The 18,870-nt window shown below is 42.3% G+C and overlaps 1 protein-coding gene and 1 long non-coding RNA gene across 4 annotated transcripts; both read left to right on the forward strand.

Annotated features, from left to right (window-relative positions):
* Window positions 1-206: 206 nt before the first annotated feature.
* Window positions 207-18,779, forward strand: LOC139544067 (uncharacterized). 3 transcript variants are annotated; one of them, XM_071350781.1, is made up of 8 exons: window positions 207-412; window positions 804-1,002; window positions 1,212-1,402; window positions 1,665-1,864; window positions 3,182-3,332; window positions 3,539-3,676; window positions 4,691-4,783; window positions 17,501-18,779. In XM_071350781.1, exons 1-8 carry the CDS (start codon window positions 398-400, stop codon window positions 17,972-17,974), a joined length of 1,461 nt encoding a protein of 486 aa, XP_071206882.1. In that variant the 5' UTR covers window positions 207-397; the 3' UTR covers window positions 17,975-18,779. The 3 variants fall into 3 exon arrangements, with proteins under 3 accessions (XP_071206882.1, XP_071206883.1, XP_071206881.1); XM_071350782.1 differs by having other exon boundaries at window positions 1,665-1,838; window positions 3,174-3,332; XM_071350780.1 differs by having other exon boundaries at window positions 210-412; window positions 3,179-3,332.
* Window positions 4,799-17,483, forward strand: LOC139544071 (uncharacterized). Its single transcript, XR_011668799.1, has 3 exons — window positions 4,799-15,107; window positions 15,955-15,994; window positions 17,339-17,483. It is a non-coding gene; the product is annotated as an uncharacterized lncRNA (long non-coding RNA).
* Window positions 18,780-18,870: the final 91 nt, after the last annotated feature.

An 18,870-nucleotide genomic window follows, 5' to 3' on the forward strand; every position in this document is an offset into this window, starting at 1 on the left:
GGATCGAATCTAGGTCGTGCCTTTAGATTTCAAGAAAATTTACAACTAAGGAATCCTTTTTGACTTCTCTCATTGTCTTCTCAAACTCCTAACCCGGCCTGCTTGGTCTGTTTCGCAAGCAATCTCGCAAGTCTCGCTATGTTGCGCCTCTGGGTTTAGAAACTCTCCATGCTCTTTGTTTATTGTATAAAAAAACGACAGAAAAAAAAAACTACGCCACGCTCTGTCAACGTAAGCACTTACACGTTCGCCGCCATTGCAAGCAAAACGAGTGCACAGATGACGAACAACACACAACACTTCACAACATGCGATTTGGCTCGCTTGTTTGAACCAAAATTAACCGATAACTTTACCTGAATGTGTTTCAACAAAAGTTCCAGCTTCAGCAGATAAAATGTCGGCTTTTATTGTAAGTATTTCGATTGATCAGTCACATTTCTAAAGCGTCTCAAGTCTAGTCTTGAAGGCCACATGATGGATGGACAGTCTTTATCTAGCTAAAACGTTAGCTAGCTGGAACTGCTACACGCATCCAAACTAGCGCCTGTAAAGTTGTTGATTAGCAAGCTATTTAAAGTGTCAATAAGCAGTAGAAACAATAACAAATCCGGATCCCCGCCCCAGTTTCGATAACAATAACTGAGGGATGGCAATTGTCATTCAGCTCAGTATGTAACTAGTGATTAAAATAATATAGCTACTAACTACAGTAAAAATGTTGTTAAAATGACAATTGTATGAGGATTAACTTGCAACAGTTATCCTCAGTCTACCTGAATCTCCTTGCCGTGCTGTTTCAGGCCCACCCTTCGGTGCGGATCAGGGGCACAGAGCACACCTACAACCCAGTGTTGTGTCAGGACGATGACTGCTCAGGCAAGGACAAGGGCACTCATATGCACTGTCCTCTCTGCACTGTGGTCGAGGCCTATCACGACCCTCTTATCCTACGGGCTCATTACCGCATTAAACATGTTGACAAGGGCATCGACTTTGCTGGTGAGAGGCTTTTCAACACGTATACATAAAAGTACACATCAGATGCTAGATTCAGTGGTAGTATGACTTTGCCAAAAGGTTTCAGTGAGAGATCTTTCACTCAAATCAGTTAAAATGTTTAAAGAAATAATCAGGCATGCTCTTTTATTGATTGTTAGAAAATACATGGGACCTACAACTTAACAGCAAGCTTTTTGTCTTCCCTTCAGGCCTAAAAGTGCTTCGATGCTGCAACCACTGTGAGATCGTGGGCACCATCAAAGGGGAGAAGAGGTTCAAGGGTGCACACTGGCACTGCTACCGCTGCCGAAACGGCTTCAACCGCCGAGACGAGGCCATCAAACACTATAAGACCCACTTCCGGAACCCCCACACCACCTTCCAGATACAGGTCACACAGGTACTACCACCAAACTACTGTAATAGAACATACATTCACCATTGAACACTGTGAGTATGAAGAGTAAACAGACAGGGCACTTATTCTCCATATATACAAAAATAGTCTGAGTAGGAGTGCTGATCTAGGATGAATTTTGGCCTTTTAAATCATAGTCAATAAGAGTCTTGAATTCTAATACTTGATTAGCTCGCCTACTCTGAGAATCTTTGTGAATACGGACCAAGGCAGATCTCTCACAATCCCCTCCCTGTGCATTCAGGAGGTGAACAGCCGACAGTATTATGACCAGAGTCCGGAGGCCCACCCTAAAGCCTATGGAGGGCTGGAAGTGTGTACGGGCTCTGGGGTGGAGGGGGGAGACATGGGGACTATCATGGCGCAGCCAATCCTCAACACAGCCAACACGGAGACTCTGCTCACTGTGGAACCCAAGGTTTCATATATGTCTCATGATTTGTGGTGGGTAAATGTGGATAGTAGGGATGTAGCAATTCACCGATACGCATCTGTCCCAGGTTCAAATGTTTAAGTTATATGTGCATAGGTCCTAGGACCCCAAACCGTTCCAAATGTAGCACGCATCGGTCAGAAAATCTATTCAAACGTTACAAGTCGCTGGTTCACAAAAACATTTGGCCTCAAATTACTTTCTACCTTCCGAAAAGACCTAATCTTTTGTGACAACTGTGTCCTGTACTTCAGTGTCGAGCTAAGCATGTCATTGATCTACAAGTCATTTTGCATGCCGAACAACCCCAGGCAATATTAGTAGCCTAGTCAAACTGTGTGCTGCTTCGTGTGCTGACAAACAAGAGGTAGACCTATTGCTGATTTTGCGCATCACCTTCAGAATTCAAATGTTTGTATTGTCAAATGTGCTGTTAAATTGTTTTACCGGAAGAAAAGTATCCTAAGCTACCACCAGAGACACAGCTCTCATCTGTCTACATGCTGAACGGGGCTTACATTGGATTCATTTAGATTTCAGGTTCACCATCAGCAAACATTTTACTTGAAACAATCAGTGTATAGGGTATTTTTTTGAAATACAGGGTAAAGTTGATCATTTCAATACGAGGACAACAATCACTTGCTACCCGCACTGCATGGACGACGCAAGAGAAGCTCACTCAGTCTGTCAACTTGTAAATGGTCTAAACCATGCGATTAGGAGACGGGTGAAATCCAAAGTTGTGCTATATATTCATTGGCTATGTCATAGCATAATTGTGTAAATGATAAATATTGATAAATTAAAACTCTAAAAGTTTTAATCTGCAAAAGTTACTAATTAATTAGTGAGATGGTGATTTCAGATCAGGTGTGTGTGTGTGTGTGGGGGGGGACACAGATCAAGTTCTTGTGCGCCATCAGCAGCAGATTTTAATTTAGAAATGAAAATGAATGTGCTTATGCAACAAATATCAGTGCATCGAATCTTATCGCATCAAACCCTATCGTTTCAAACTAAAACGTATCGTTCTTGTATCAGCGTCCATCTATCGATCTATAAAATTGTCTTGAAAGGGATAGATGCACATCCCAAGTAGAGAGGGTTGTGGTGGGTTGATATTGTGAAGTGTTGTATTGTGTGATCTGTACAATGTTGCTTGTGCTATCAAAGTTTATATTGGTGTCGCTGAATCTTCAATAGCAGTAGTGTCACCAGTGTTAAAAAGGTTCATCTCAAGCCCAGCACAGGATGTGTATATGTCAAGTAACTTGTTTCTGGTCATTGTATGGTGATTGGTGCCTGCTCTGGTTGAAGGACAGCAGCGTGAACAACGGGATCCTAGTGGCGGCCGAAGAGGAGGTGGGGCCTTCCCAGCATACCCTGGACCAGACCCAGACGCTGGTTCTCATGGACCCAGATGGACAGGGAGGCAACCTGATTTACGAGGAGGCGGCCAGCATTATCTCTGAACAGGTGTCTCCATTGAGTTATCTTGCTAATACTGTGCTTTAGTAAGTTCTCACATCCAATGTTTTTCTTACCAATATCAATTACAACCCTCATCAATCTACATACTTTTATGCAAGCAGCCTGCATTCCCTAATGCTAACCTCTGTTACCCCTCTACCCCCTTCATGCCATGATACTAACCTTGGTGTACCTGTGGTTGTCTATTGCAGGGCGGGGAGAGTCTGGAGCAGGCCCTACATATAGAGAAGCATCTGCTGGAGCTCCACCAGCAAAACGTGACCTTGCGGCAGGAGAAGGACGCCATGGAGAAGAGGCTAAGGGCAGAGATCCACAGACTTAACGAACAGGTACACTAACAGCAGACTTGTGAGCTGAGATACAGACTCAAAGACCAAGTACACTGACCAGCACACACAGTATGTAACCTCAAAGAAAGGTTATCAAAACAAGATAGCTTTTTTGTGTAGGCTAAGATGCTTTGTATGGTGAACTTTGTGTGAAGGATAGATATTAGATCTAGAGAGATACAGCATCTCAAAGACCACCAGGTACAAAAATGGGTAACTTAACGTGATATCTTTTTGTGAAAGAAACTTATTTGTATGATGAACTTGTCATAATTTGTGTCTGTGTGAAGAAATAGATGTGTTCATTTTTAACATGTTTAGCGGCAGGAGAGGCCGATTGGAGAGGTGGATGGAGGCAGAGATGCCGAGATTCTTTGACCTCGTTCAGGAACAGGTATTTTTGGCACCCAGAAGCAAACCTTGCGTGTGCACTGGCTGGCCAGAGACTTGAGGGTAGACACAATGACAGAAGGCTGAAGGCAGAGCTGCTTACAATTCTAGACTCCAGGCACACAATGTTAGTAAATGGCAAAACACCCATGGTTTTCAACACTCCCCCGTTCCTGGCTTTGCACTGATGTTTACGAGTGTTTTAACTGGGGCAAAAATTGTGAAAATTAAGAGTTGTGGGAGTCACTCAATAAATGCAGCAAAACACTTATGTGAAAGATGGATTTCAAAAACGTATAGGCCAGAATCATTCAGCAATTGACCGGGGAAAGGATACGCAATCTCGATCAGCAGGTACACTGACCACAGTATGGAGCAGCAAAGACATGGTTAACTTATCAGGATAACTTTTTATTTTAGTTATTTTTGGCGGAGGAAACTGATTTGTATGTGGATCTTCTAAAAATGTGTATTTGTGTGAAGGATAGATGGGAGTTAAAGCGCTTACCTTATGTCTCTTCTCGTAAGTTCTCCATCCTTTCTGTATTTGACATTCTTGGTGGAATGGAAAACAGACCATTCTGACGTGACCATGTTGTCTCCCCTGTGCTGAGGTGCCCCCAGGTAGCCAGTGTGGTGCAGGCCAACATCAAGATGTTTGAGGAGCTAAAGCTGTACCGCTCTGCAGAGAACAGCCAGCAGAGAATCGATCAGCTGGTGAGTGGACACTTGTAACTGCTACTGTAGTGATGATCCTAAGTGATTGTTAAATAGGGGTTAGAACTGAAATTATTTTCCAATTGTTTCGTTCTGAACAGAACCACCATTTTTTTTGTTCCGTTCCACTGTTCCGACCAGAAAAATAAACCAAAAAACGACGGTTTTGTATCGTTCCCTTTTCAACCTATGAAATCAAGTTTTTTATATTTAGCTCATTAAATTACATCACCGATCAGTGCGGATAGAGCAGGCAAGCTAGTTGTTTACATGCATGATGGACAGACTAGTGTAGCCTATGGCACACGATGCAACTGAAATTTTGCGGGTGGGGAGAGATCGAGAGTGGGTTAAGGAGGATGCTTGAAGTGCTGGGCATCTTGTAATGACATGCATTATCTGACTTGGGTCCACATAATTATACTTATGGAAGAGTGGCTTCTATGAAGGAACTTGAATGTCCTTTGAGCTAGCTAACAAGCTTGTGTGTGCAGAGCGGTACCAGAATTAAAGACATGTCTTACCTTTTTGTAGTTAAATACAACGTGATAGGCCTATGGTATCCTTATCTAGCATTGGAAAAGTTAATCCATTCTTTAGCTAATAAAAAAATCCTTCTGCCTATCTTCTGAATCACGATTGTAATGTCAGTTATGCTCCGTAGGGGGAGGGGCAGGTAGCCTAAACGCATACACAACTGGCAAAGATTTTCAGTTTGCAGGCAGACACTGGAATAAGTTTCTGAGTGACAGAGTGAGGGTTTGCATAGGCGCTTTGTTGCATTTTTTTGTGGGACTAGAAAAAATGACTGGAACGTAAAATAATGTTATTAACCAGTTCCCATGCTTTTAAAATAATGGTTCTGTTCCTGAACAGTATGGATCACTTTCGTTTCTGTTCCTTGAAAATGTTCAATATTTTCTGGTTTTCGGTTCTGTTTCTAGTAGGGCTGACCCCATTTAATCAACTGGTTGATTGTTTGGTCGATAGGCTGTTGGTCGACCGAGATTTCTTTAGTCGAACAGTAGCAAAAAAATATATAGATCTATCATGGTGTACAAGACACCTGTCTAATTTGCGCTGAGTGGACTGATCCATTGTGGGGATGCACAGTCCATCAGTCTAAGACATGTGCTACTGAAATTGTATATGGTTATATTACATAAGAACAATGGTGCAACACTAATAAAAATAATAGTATTTAAAAACAAATGCGCTTTCTCCCTCGTTGGATAGCGGTCGCTGTCTCTGCTTCTGAAACACATTAGTGCGCTGTTGAATTGGCGCCTTTTCCTAGACCATGTTGCTATGTGGATAATAGCAACGTTAACCAGCATATTGGTGTTGAGAGCAATGCCGCAGAGGCATCAGCAGAATGAGGAGATGAGAAAACAGCCCTTGCCTTATTATCTAAGAAAAGTGTGGAGAGGGGAAGGCCAAACTTTATTAGGTATATAATCAATAGCCTAACTGTTAAATGTGCCTGGCTTTATAAAACAGCAATATATCTACAGAAATAACACCGTGTTTATTTAATAGCCTACTGATTTCGCCTCAAGCAATGACATGTCAAGTAAGCAATTTCACAAATTGGGCTGTTTTTAATCTTTGCTTTACTGTAATAAAGGCTTTACACAGCCTCTCTGGTATTATTTCTAATTTATGTTTACACTGTTCCAAATTGCCTGAAAAATAATATTTATAATAATAATAATGCTCCTTTTTCTTGATCATCTTATTATTATTAGAATAAGAAATGTCATTAGTAGGCTTAGTATAGCAGCCTTGTATAACCACCATTGAGCTGTAGGCCTAAGGGCACATCCTGTTTAGTCTTAATACTATAACTTAGGTCTGTATGTCAATATATATAGGCTACTGTATCAATCAACCATTCATTTGTTCATGTCATCACACAGCATTTGAGTCATTCATGATTTGAAATGCAATCAAGCATTTTAGTTTTAAAATAAAGCGGGCCCAGGGGGCCTCCCGGGTGGCGCAGTGGTCTAAGGCACTGCATCGCAGTGCTAGCTGTGCCACCAGAGACTCTGGGTTCAAGCCCAGGCTCTGTCGCAGCCTGCCGCGACCGGGAGGTTCATGGGGCGACGCACAATTGGCCTAGCGTTGTCCGGGTTAGGGAGGGTTTGGCCGGTAGGGATATCCTTGTCTCATCGCGCACTAGCGACTCCTGTGGTGGGCCGGGCGCAGTGCACGCTGACCAGGTTGCTTGGTGTACGGTGTTTCCTCCGACACATTGGTGCGGCTGGCTTCCGGGTTGGATGCGCGCTGTGTTAAGAAGCAGTGCGGCTTGGTTGGGTTGTGTTTCGGAGGAAGCATGGCTCTCGACCTTCGTCTCTCCCGAGCCCGTACGGGAGTTGTAGTGATGAGACAAGACAGTAACTACTAACAATTGGATACCACGAAATTGGGGAGAAAAAGGGGGTTAAACATGTAATTAAAAATAATAATAAAGCGAGCCCTGAATAATTAGCTTAAGCAATAAATAAACCGTTCCATTTCGGAAATTGCATTCACAAATTAGTGCGAATGTTTTTAGTCTTTGCTGTAATAAAGACTTAACAAAAAATGTTACAACAGGCTCTGGTACTCTTATACTTTATTTAGTGTTAACATTGTTCCAAACGGTCAGAAAAATTATATTGCAATCTATACAGCACCTGTTTGGCACACATAATATGCACTCAGCACTTGCGCCTTACCTTGTTTTTCTTGATCTCTAGTATTTTCCACAATTAGTCACATTTATTCCACACATCTGACTTTCCCTTTAACTCCTGAGCAATCTGTTAATATTCCCCCGTTTTGAGGTTTATTTGTCACATCCTCTGCATCCATTTTGTTGTCACGTGTTACAGTTTTGAGTATAAAAAAAAAAATATATATATATTGTTTTTTTGGGGGGGGGGGGGTGTAGATCAGCTTTAATATTGTAGCTTCCATCAATGTAATTGTCTGCATCACTTCAAATCACCCATATCCTTTTTTGCAAATATGCATACATATACACATACAGTACCAGTCAAAGGTTTGGACACCTACTCATTCAATTTTTTAAAAACTATTTTCTACCTTGTAGAATAATAGTGAAGACATCAAAACTATGAAATAACACATGGAATCATGTAGTTATCAAAAAAGTGTTAAACAAATCAAAATATATTTTAGATTCTTCAATGTAGCCACCCTTTGCCTTGATGACAGCTTTGCACACTATTGGCATTATCTCAACCAACTAGGGCAAGGAAACACGAGCAAGCTACATTAGACTGGTGGAAATCTGTCCTTTGGTATGATGAGTCCAAATGTGACCTTCATGTTCGCGGCATTGTATGTCACCAGTGCAAATACCTTATGTGGTCCAAGGTCATTGATGACTGCATCAGCTGATCTGCAATGTAGAGACCGGTGTGTCTGTCCCTTGTCTGTGCTGTTGTAGAATACTGGTTGATGGGTGGAGATGATGTAGTTAATTATTCCTTGCACACGAACAATCGACCACCCATCAGAGATGATTGCAATACAGTCTGCTTTCTTTATGATTCGCTTGGCCTTCACTTGAACTCTGTTGAACTCTGCATCCAGCAAATTAGTAGATAAAGCATGTCTGGTTGGAGGGGTGTATGCTGGGCGAAGAACATTCAGAAATCTCTTCCAATACACATTGCCTGTGAGCATCAGAGGTGAACCAGTTGCATACACAGCTCGAGGAAGACATTCATCAGCATTTCTCTGACTACGTTCCTCTGACTACTTATGATTCCAGGAGAACCATGAGCTATTGATATCGATAAGGTGTCTGATTCATAATTTTTCACCACAACTAGAAGTAGAGGGACTTTTGTCAAGAGTTTGCTTGTTGTGAGCACTGAGGGAACTTTATGCACTTGGCCAAATCAAATGTATTTATAAAGCCCTTCTTACATCGGCTGATATCTGTAAGTGCTGTACAGAAACCCAGCCTAAAACAGCAAGCAATGCAGGTGTAGAAGCATGGTGGATAGGAAAAACTCCCTGGAAAAGCCAGAACATAGGAAGAAACCTAGAGAGTAACAAGGCTATGAGGGGTGGCCAGTCGTCTTCTGGCTGTGCCGGGTGGAGATTATAACAGAATATGGCCAAGATGTTCATAGATGACCAGCAGGGTCAAATAATAATAATCACATTGGTTGTCGAGGGTGCAACAGGTCAGCACCTCAGGAGTAAATGTCAGTTGTGTTTTCATAGCCGATCATTCAGAGTATCTCTACAGCTCCTGCTATTTCTAGAGAGTTAAACAGCAGGTCTGGGACAGGTAGCACGTCCGGTGAACAGGTCAGGGTTCCATAGCCGCAGGCAGAACAGTTGAAACTGGAGCAGCAGCACAGCCAGGTGGACTGGGGACAGCAATGAGTCATCAGGCCAGGTAGTCCTGAGGCATGGTCCTAGGGCTCAGGTCCTCCGAGAGAGAGAAAGCGAGAGAGCATTCTTAAATTCACACAGGACACCGGATAAGACAGGAGAAATACTCCAGATATAACAGACTGACCCTAGCCCCCCGACACATAAAATACTGGAGGCTGAGACAGGAGGGGTTGGGAGACACTGTGGCTGACTACTTATGATTCCAGGAGAACCATGAGCTATTTGGCCCGGACAGGGCCAAACAGGCAGGATATAATCCCACCCACTTTGCCAAAGCACAGCCAGGAATCACCACTACAGGGATACCTTCAACCACCAACTTACCATTCTGAGACAAGCCTGAGTATAGCCCACAAAGATCTCCGCCACGGCACAACCCAAGGGGGGGGGGGGGGTATTCTGATGATTCTGCATCTTTGTTGCACTCTTCAAATGATTTGGCACATTATTTGCAAATGTCCACAGCTTTTCTTTCTACATTCGCTGCAGTGAAATGTCTCCACACATCAGATAGTGCCCGTGGCATTTTCCTGTAGAGATTAGGGGAAAAAATTGTAAAAAAACCCAAATACAATTCCATGTATAGATAGATAAATAGTAAAGCAGTTTGATTAAACAACTCCTTTGTAAGATAAATGTTTTTATATGAAACATGTATGGAAATAGGTAAATTAACACACAGTTAGCAGGCTCAAGCAAGCTAAAACCCACATGGTAGCAAAAACGAACTAGCAGAAATTGTTAACAAGTTATAAATGATTTAAACACACTTTGCTGTAGGCTACTATTTACTAGTTAAGAAAAAATATTGTATGTCATATAAAATATATTCACCCCACCCAATATTGTAATCAAAACTTACCAGAAAGCATGTAGTCCTTGGCTCAATAGTATCTCATTAGCGTGTAAGATCTTGAGAATCAGCTGTACATGTGATGGAAGAGTGCACTGTGCATGCAGACAGTTGCAATTCCATTGAATTGGGGATAGTTTAACCAAAATATGCCACAAGACCTAGAATTGCCTTATGTGTATCCAACAACAAAAGGTGCACTGTTATAAGTGAACTTTTTTGATAAGTTTAAGCAAAATTCCAGGGCTTAACTTCCCATGAGAAATTCCGGAAATTTACAGTCAAGTTTCCGACCCTTTGCAACCCTAATTATTTTATTATTGATCGATCGACTATTCCGATCACCCAGTAGTGCTATCTACGGTTTTCAGAGTTTGTTTTAACGATTTTATTGATGTGATTATGTAATGTTATAGGTCAGGCCCTATTGTGCCGTATTCGGACAGGATTGGTTTTACTAGGGGAGGTGGAGTTGTGTTTTGTGCTCGTGCACATAATTACATATCTGTCATTTTAGTCCCGTCCGAATTGACATCCCTGTGTTGAGAGAAATCTCTGAGTTTGACAGGTGTTGCTCGCGGTTTGCACAATAACTGATCTGATAAATTGAACTAAGTGCTGCGCATAGCCTTTATACACTGCTCAAAAAAATAAAGGGAACACTAAAATAACACATCCTAGATCTGAATGAATGAAATATTCTTATTAAATACTTTTTTCTTTACATAGTTGAATGTGCTGACAACAAAATCACACAAATTATCAATGGAAATCAAATTTATCAACCCATGGAGGTCTGGATTTGGAGTCACACTCAAAATTAAAGTGGAAAACCACATTACAGGCTGATCCAACTTTGTAATGTCCTTAAAACAAATCAAAATGAGGCTCAGTAGTGTGTGTGGCCTCCACGCGCCTGTATGACCTCCCTACAATGCCTGGGCATGCTCCTGATGAGGTGGCGGATGGTCTCCTGAGGCATCTCCTCCCAGACCTGGACTAAAGCATCCGCCAACTCCTGGACAGTCTGTGGTGCAACGTGTCGTTGGTGGATGGAGCGAGACATGATGTCCCAGATGTGCTCAATTGGATTCAGGGTTGGGGAACGGGCGGGCCAGTCCATAGCATCAATGCCTTCCTCTTGCAGGAACTGCTGACAGACTCCAGCCACATGAGGTCTAGCATTGTCTTGCATTAGTAGGAACCCAGGGCCAACCGCACCAGCATATGGTCTCACAAGGGGTCTGAGGATCTCATCTCGGTACCTAATGGCAGTCAGGCTACCTCTGGCGAGCACATGGAGGGCTGTGCGGCCCCCCAAAGAAATGCCACCCCACACCATGACTGACCCACCGCCAAACCGGTCATGCTGGAGGATGTTGCAGGCAGCAGAACGTTCTCCACGGCGTCTCCAGACTCTGTCACGTCTGTCACATGCTCAGTGTGAACCTGCTTTCATCTGTGAAGGGCGCCAGTGGCGAATTTGCCAACCAAACGTCCTGCACGGTGTTGGGCTGTAAGCACAACCTCCACCTGTGGACGTCGGGCCCTCATACCACCCTCATGGAGTCTGTTTCTGACCGTTTGAGCAGACACATGCACATTTGTGGCCTGCTGGAGGTCATTTTGCAGGGCTCTGGCAGTGCTCCTCCTGCTCAAAGGCGGAGGTAGCAGTCCTGCTGCTGGGTTGTTGCCCTCCTACGGCCTCCTCCACGTCTCCTGATGTACTGGCCTGTCTCCTGGTAGCGCCTCCATGCTCTGGACACTACGCTGACAGACACAGCAAACCTTCTTGCCACAGCTCGCATTGATGTGCCATCCTGGATGAGCTGCACTACCTGAGCCACTTGTATGGGTTGTAGACTCCGTCTCATGCTACCACTAGAGTGAAAGCACCGCCAGCATTCAAAAGTGACCAAAACATCAGCCAGGAAGCATAGGAACTGAGAAGTGGTCTGTGGTCACCACCTGCAGAACCACTCCTTTATTGGGGGTGTCTTGCTAATTGCCTTTAATTTCCACCTGTTGTCTATTCCATTTGCACAACAGCATGTGAAATGTATTGTCAATCAGTGTTGCTTCCTAAGTGGACAGTTTGATTTCACAGAAGTGTGATTGACTTGGAGTTACATTGTGTTGTTTAAGTGTTCCCTTTATTTTTTTGAGCAGTGTATGAACATTCTAGTGTATGAATGCTTTTGTTTATATGTTTTGTGCGTATGAATTGAATATTGCCAAATGCATCATAAAAAAATATTGTGCCTATTTAATGCAACCCTTGCTGTTAATAGATCGCAAAGCAGCAGCATAGAACTGACCTAAACATTTGGAAATGATAAGTGAGCTTTTTCATCCATAGCCTTAAAATGCATCTCAAGTGCAATCGCACGGTTTAGCTCACATCTGAAGGCTGGAGGGCATTTAGGACGTACTGCGGATCCCTAAAATATCCTAATGATTATAATCACACTTCCTTAATTTACATATTTTGGCAACACTATAGGAAAGATGGTTTAGAAACTTGGGAACCAAGCTTGAGTTATCAGTGTGGCCCTATCAGCTGGACATGTTGAAATGCTTTATCTTCACACCTAGAATAAAAACCTCCAGGCTTCTGTCATAACTGTCAATTTTTATTGGAGTAAAAAATAAATAAAGAATTACAGGGTGCAGTTTGGATAAAATGAATCCCGTGGAATAAAGGACATTCTGGAGTAATAATTACATAACCAACTTTCTCTAGTAATTAGGGATCAAATTCAACAACATCCGGTGAAATCGGAGCGTGCCAAATTCAAAATACAAAATCGTAATATTAAACATTCATGAAAATACAAGTGTCATATATGATTCTTTAGCTTAGAATCTTGGTAGTCTAACTGCGTTGTCAGATTTCAAAAAGGCTTTACGGCGAAAGCATAGCATTCGATTGTCTGAGGACAGCGCCCCATGTCAACATGTCTTTCAAACCAGCACTGGCGACACAATCACAAATGGCAATTTAAAATATATCACTTACTTTTGAAGATCTTCCTCTGTTTGCAATCCAAGGGTCCCAGCTACACAATGAATGGTTGTTTTGTTCAATAAAGTCCTTCTTTATATCCCAAAAACGCAGTTTAGTTGGCGCCATTGAATTCAATAATCCAGTCCTTCAACATGCATACAAAGGATTCCAAAAAGTTACCAGCAAAGTTCGTCCAAACGAGTAAAACAATGTTTTTTATTAATCCTCAGGTTGTCTAATATCTAAATAAACGATAATATTTCAGACGGAGATTACTATGTTCAATAGCAAAGGAAAAGAACGAAGAGCGCTCCCACGTTCACGCTCGCAAAAATAATACTTTTGCCCTGGCGCTCAACTTGGAGTGACTACAAATACTTTTTTTTCTTTTTAAAGCCTAAAACCTTGTATAAAGATTGACATCTAGTGGAAGCCATAGGAACTGCAATCTGGGAGGCGGAAATTAGATCTTTCAATAGCATTGCATTGGAAGTCATTCCAAGCTCAAACAATAATAATTCCGGATCGATTTTCCTCCCGTTTTCGCCTGCTATATCAGTTCTATTATACTCACAGACATTATTTTAACACTTTTAGAAACTTCAGAGTTTTCTATCCAATTCTACCAATTATATGCATATCCTAGCTTCTGGGCCTGAGTAACAGGCAGTTTACTTTGGGCACGTCAGACAGGTGGAAATTCAGGATACAGCACAGCCGATGCGCTAGTTTGACAAACACTTTACTTGCTAGCTACTTGTATGACTGAATAATGGAGAATGCTAGTAAGGGGCTTTTAAATGGCCAATTCAATTTCAAATCACTCCCAGATAGCTCTGTGTATAAAACCAAAGTAATTTGCATCTACTGCAAGGCTGAGTTACTGCGCACCACATCAATGGAAACTGCATTCACACTCTCTGGCTGTAGTGAAGACAGAGGCACTATGCTGAAACGTGCGCCGGGCATTTCATGGCCGGCGCACGTTTCAGTGCAACATTGAAACAAAGTTACCACCGTTTGCATAGACCGTGCACGGAACATGATTGCAGCTGCCAGACATATGCCTTTTTGAACACCTGCCCTGCATCGCGCACAGTCTCCAAAGGTCCATCACAGTGTCCCTACAGAACAGAGGGTTTGACAATGCCATAGCTAAATGGTGAAAAATTGTTAGGCATTTCAAACACAGCCCACCAAATGCTGCAGAGCTAGGACATCAGCAAATGGACTGAAGGCATCACTGGCACACAACAAGATGGAATTCCACTCTGGAATTGGTAACGCGTGTCCACAGAAACCAACAACCACTGAGAGATCACCAACAACCAACAGAGAACCATGCCAACCACAACTGAACTGGAGAAACTGTAGAAGCTGGAGGCACTACTGGAGCCCTGCAGGTAATATTCTTTGTATCACTATTAGTGTTATAATAAGGTGTGTGTAAAGTGTGAGAGAGTCTGGGCATATGTCTCTCACAATTGACAAGTGATTTTGATTGATCTTTCACTGCAGATACTTGACTGAACTTCTGGGAGGAGAGATGTACATTTCCTGCTCAGTGGTGTTGCCTGCTTTGTCATCTCTTTCGGGTCATTGAGAGCTCCAACGATGACCCTGCCTAAATGATAAGATTCATGCTGACATTCACAACAGACCTGGAGAAATGCAAGGAAAACACCAACCTAACATGGCTGAAGGTTGCCACAGCACTCGACCCAAGGTTTAAGGACCTGAAGTACCTTCCCAGACCTGAGAGGGATGAGGTTTGGGAAGGCACTTCAGGTCCTTAAACCTTGGGTCGAGTGCTGAAGGAAGAGAGGACTGCACAGCAACTGGATAAAGCAACAGAGTCATAGCCACCAAAGACGAAAGCTGCCCTTTAGTTGAGTTCTTCTGAGTCCGATGAAGAGGAGGAATCCATTGAATGTGTGGAGTGTTACAAAGCAGAGCCCAGCATCAACATGGAGGACTGTCCACTACAGTGGCGGTCACAGCATGCAGGGGCACACCAGGCTGGCATGCATTGCACGAAGGTACCTGGCAACGCCTGTTACATCAGTACCTTGTGAGAGGTTGTTTTCACACTCTGGGCATATTGTACACAAGAAGAGAGCAGCTTTATCATCTGAAAATGTCAGCGGGCTTGTTTGTCTTTGCAATTGGCTCAGTGAAAAGAAATGGAGGAGGATGACTGAAGTGTATGGTCACAGGTTAACGTTCTGAGGGATTCCTGACGTTGTTGTATAGGTTTATGTTCTTTGTATCCATTTTTCTTCTTATAGCCAACCCTCCAATCAGTAATTGGGAGAACTATAATTTTGTGTGTTTACTTACCTACCTACTGGGAGCATTAGTAAGTTCCAGGTCTTTTGTATTTAATTTGTTTATGGTGAATATGCCATTAAAAACATTCTGATACTGAAATATTTTTGGTTTCAGTCCCTCCCTACATGCCTATTACTCAATACACTGCTTTTTTTTAAATGGAAAAATCTATATTTAGTACCAAATTTGAGAAAATGAATGATTAATCGCAGAATTTAATGCAATTAATCGCAATTCATTATTTTGATCGTTTGACAAACCTACTAGTAATACTAGTTCTGTGTGAATAGGTCTTTGGTCACGTGCATGCGATGCATACATGTGTCACGTAAAAAGAGCAAGGGTTGAGAGAATAGGGAATGTTTTTCCTAAACAAATGAGGGATTTCGGAAACAGAACTTTTGTCAGATGGCTGTAATTATGTTGCAGCTTCAGAAACACGGACAGCGCGATAAACACTTTTGATGTTCTGTGGTGGTCGCTGCAGCAGGGAGGAGAGCGAGACAACGGGTGCTAGTCACTGTCACTCCCTGTTTTTGTTTTTTTCTTACACAGCACAGCAAGACTGAACCCGGAACAATCAAATAAATTGCTGGTAGGACTCCCTCTAGTCATTTGTGTGTTTTGATTATTTAATCAAACCGTGTGCTTAAAGCATCAGACAAGCTCAGTGAATATAGTTGATTTGATTAAAATACATAGGATGTGTCAATATATGAAAAAATACATGTTAAAAATGTAGACCAATCGATTGGTCGAAAGAACAGACTCTTGGTCGACCACTTATTTTTTTGGTCCGGGACAGCCCTAGTTTCCTGGACCGGTTCCAACCCCTGTTCTTGAATATTCTCAAGATCACATGCCAGATTAAAAACAATGCGTAAAGCCTCTTAGAAGAGCCTCTTGAAAATCTACAGAGCTATGCATATTCTGTATGGTTAGTAAAAAATGACTGAGCTTCAATAGTATTCACGAGCTGGAATGTCAAAGGGCCTTATTGCCCACTGAAGCAAAGTGGTTTCTCGTGTAAAATGCTTGTATACCAATATACATGTAGCTTCCCTGGAGCCATCCTTTTATAAATCTACTGAACATCACTGACAGTCGTTGGATGGTATAAAGCCCTATTCGGACGGAATTAGTTTTACTGGGGGAGGTCGGGTAATATAATTAAGTGCACGAACACAATACACCACATCTGTCATTTTAGTCCCTTCCGAATCTGTCAGTAATTTTACATGGCAGAAGAGTAACAATTTCAGACAGAATAACTCATTTTTTTGGCAAACTCTAAAGTCCTCTGACAATATTAGTCCCCCCGTGCGAATTGACATCCCTGTGTTTTGAGAAATATTTCTGAGTTTGACAGGTGTTGCTCGCGGTTTGAGCAAGTAAACCATAACTGATTCTATAAATTGAACGAAGTGCTGTGCATAGCCTTTATATGAAGGACCTACATGTATCAACTTTCACAGTGAATGCTTTTGTTTGTTTTATGCGAAGGAATTGAACATTGCCAAGTGCATCATAAAAAACAACATTAAAAGAAACATTGCTGTTAACAGATTGCAAAGCAGCATAAAACTGAGCTAAATGTTTGGAAATGACAAGTTCACTTTCTAGTCATAGCCTAACAACACATATCAAGTGCAAGTGTGCTGTTCGGCTCACATCTGAAGGCTGGGGGGCATTTAGGATGTCTTCTACTGCGATTCGCTAAAATATCCTAATGAATATGATCACACTTCCTCAATTCAAATATTATGGCGACACTATACCAAAAATGGTTGGCATGGTTTAAATACTTGGGAACCAAGCTTGAGTTATCAGTGTAGCCATGTTATCGTGTGGACTTGTTGCAATATCTTCACTCCTAGAAAAAAAAAACTCCAGGCTTCTGTCATAACTGTCAATTTATTGAAAAAAATTATAATTACAGGGGGCAGTTTGGAAAATGAATTCCGTCTGAATCGTCCTCTTGAATAACAGACATTGGGGTAATTAATAACATAATCAACGTTCTCTAGTAATACTAGTTCCGCGCAAATAGGGCTTATGAGACTCTTTGACCACTGATGATGCCTGTCTTTCTGTTTGGCAGGTGAAGAGTCTGGAGATGCAACACCGCACTCTCATCCACACCCAGCTAGCCTCCCTGAGGACAGAGCTTCTACGGCAGGCTGAGAGAACAACGCCCGTCAACGGCCACACAGAGCTCACAGTCAGCCTGGTTGGTGAGATAGCCACTCACCCTGGGGAGATGGCCCTCTTTGAGGAGGAACAGACTGAAACAAGGGTAGAGAGGGAGGAAGAAGCATTAACCATGGTGGTGGTTCAGATGGGCCCTGACCCAGGGGACTTGGTACCGATATCGGGTGATGCATGTTTGGTGGCTGGGAAGAATGAGGAATCATCGGTCCCTGAGCTGGACAGTGTTGACTCTGGGGCAGAGCCCTTCAAGAATGCTACAGAATCCCTTGAAGACAAAGAGGGGGAGGAGAAATCGTCAAGGAAGCGCAGCCCCAAAGAGGAACCCGGGGGGGAGAGTGAAGCCAAACTGCAACGCATCTGTTGAGATAATAGAGACGGTGGTCTTTATTACTCTCATCTGTTTTTCCCTTTGTCTCTCTCCAGTCTTTTCCTGGTAGTACTTGTGAGTTTCTTTAAGGGAGGGTAACTTTCCCACACGGGGTTCTAATAGTCTGCTGCAGACTGAGCCAGGCACAGTACAGCAGTGTGGGAAAACCTCAACTGAGAAACCAGTCCCTAATATGGCTGTGAAAGTCAATGCATCCTCCACTCCCTGCAGTGTGTAAGCTGTACATAATGCTACTCCACTAAACCTACTGACTTACTGTTTACCAGTCTGCTCTGTACATTAGCTCTGTTTTAGAAGCTTCATGAAGGATGACGGTCTGCAGTGAATTAGACCTATTCAAAGCAAATAACCAAGTCATGTTATTTTGTTCTGACTGAAGTTTTTGCAATGTGTTCCAATGTTTTCATAAAGCTTGTTTGTTCAACAGTTGGTTCCATTGTTCTACTAAACATTATTTTTTACAGACTGGAGGTAACTAACCATCTGTCTTGACGAGACAGCCACTTGGCACACTATGCAATTGTAGTTTGTTATACAATGTGTTGCTCATTAACTTGCATAAGATGTATACAGTACATAGTCTACAAATCATATCGGATACAACAGTACATCTCAAGCCTATGAATTTGCTTTATTTGAGAAAATGACTAAACAAAGCTACTGTGTAGTTTATTGCTTACCGGTATTCAGGCATGGTTTTTCATCCCAAAGTTGTAGACAAATGAAAAGCAATCCCTTGACATGAATTTGTAGTTGCTGAATAAAGAAAACAACAATGTGAAGAATTCTTTGTCATTCTGTCAGGGATTTGAATGCATTCAAACCTATACACCACTTTAACATATATTTAATTGGCAGTATTTGTTTTATAT

The sequence above is a fragment of the Salvelinus alpinus genome, chromosome 18 (genome assembly GCF_045679555.1).
Source record: "Salvelinus alpinus chromosome 18, SLU_Salpinus.1, whole genome shotgun sequence".
In the NCBI taxonomy this organism is placed as follows: Eukaryota; Metazoa; Chordata; class Actinopteri; order Salmoniformes; family Salmonidae; genus Salvelinus; species Salvelinus alpinus.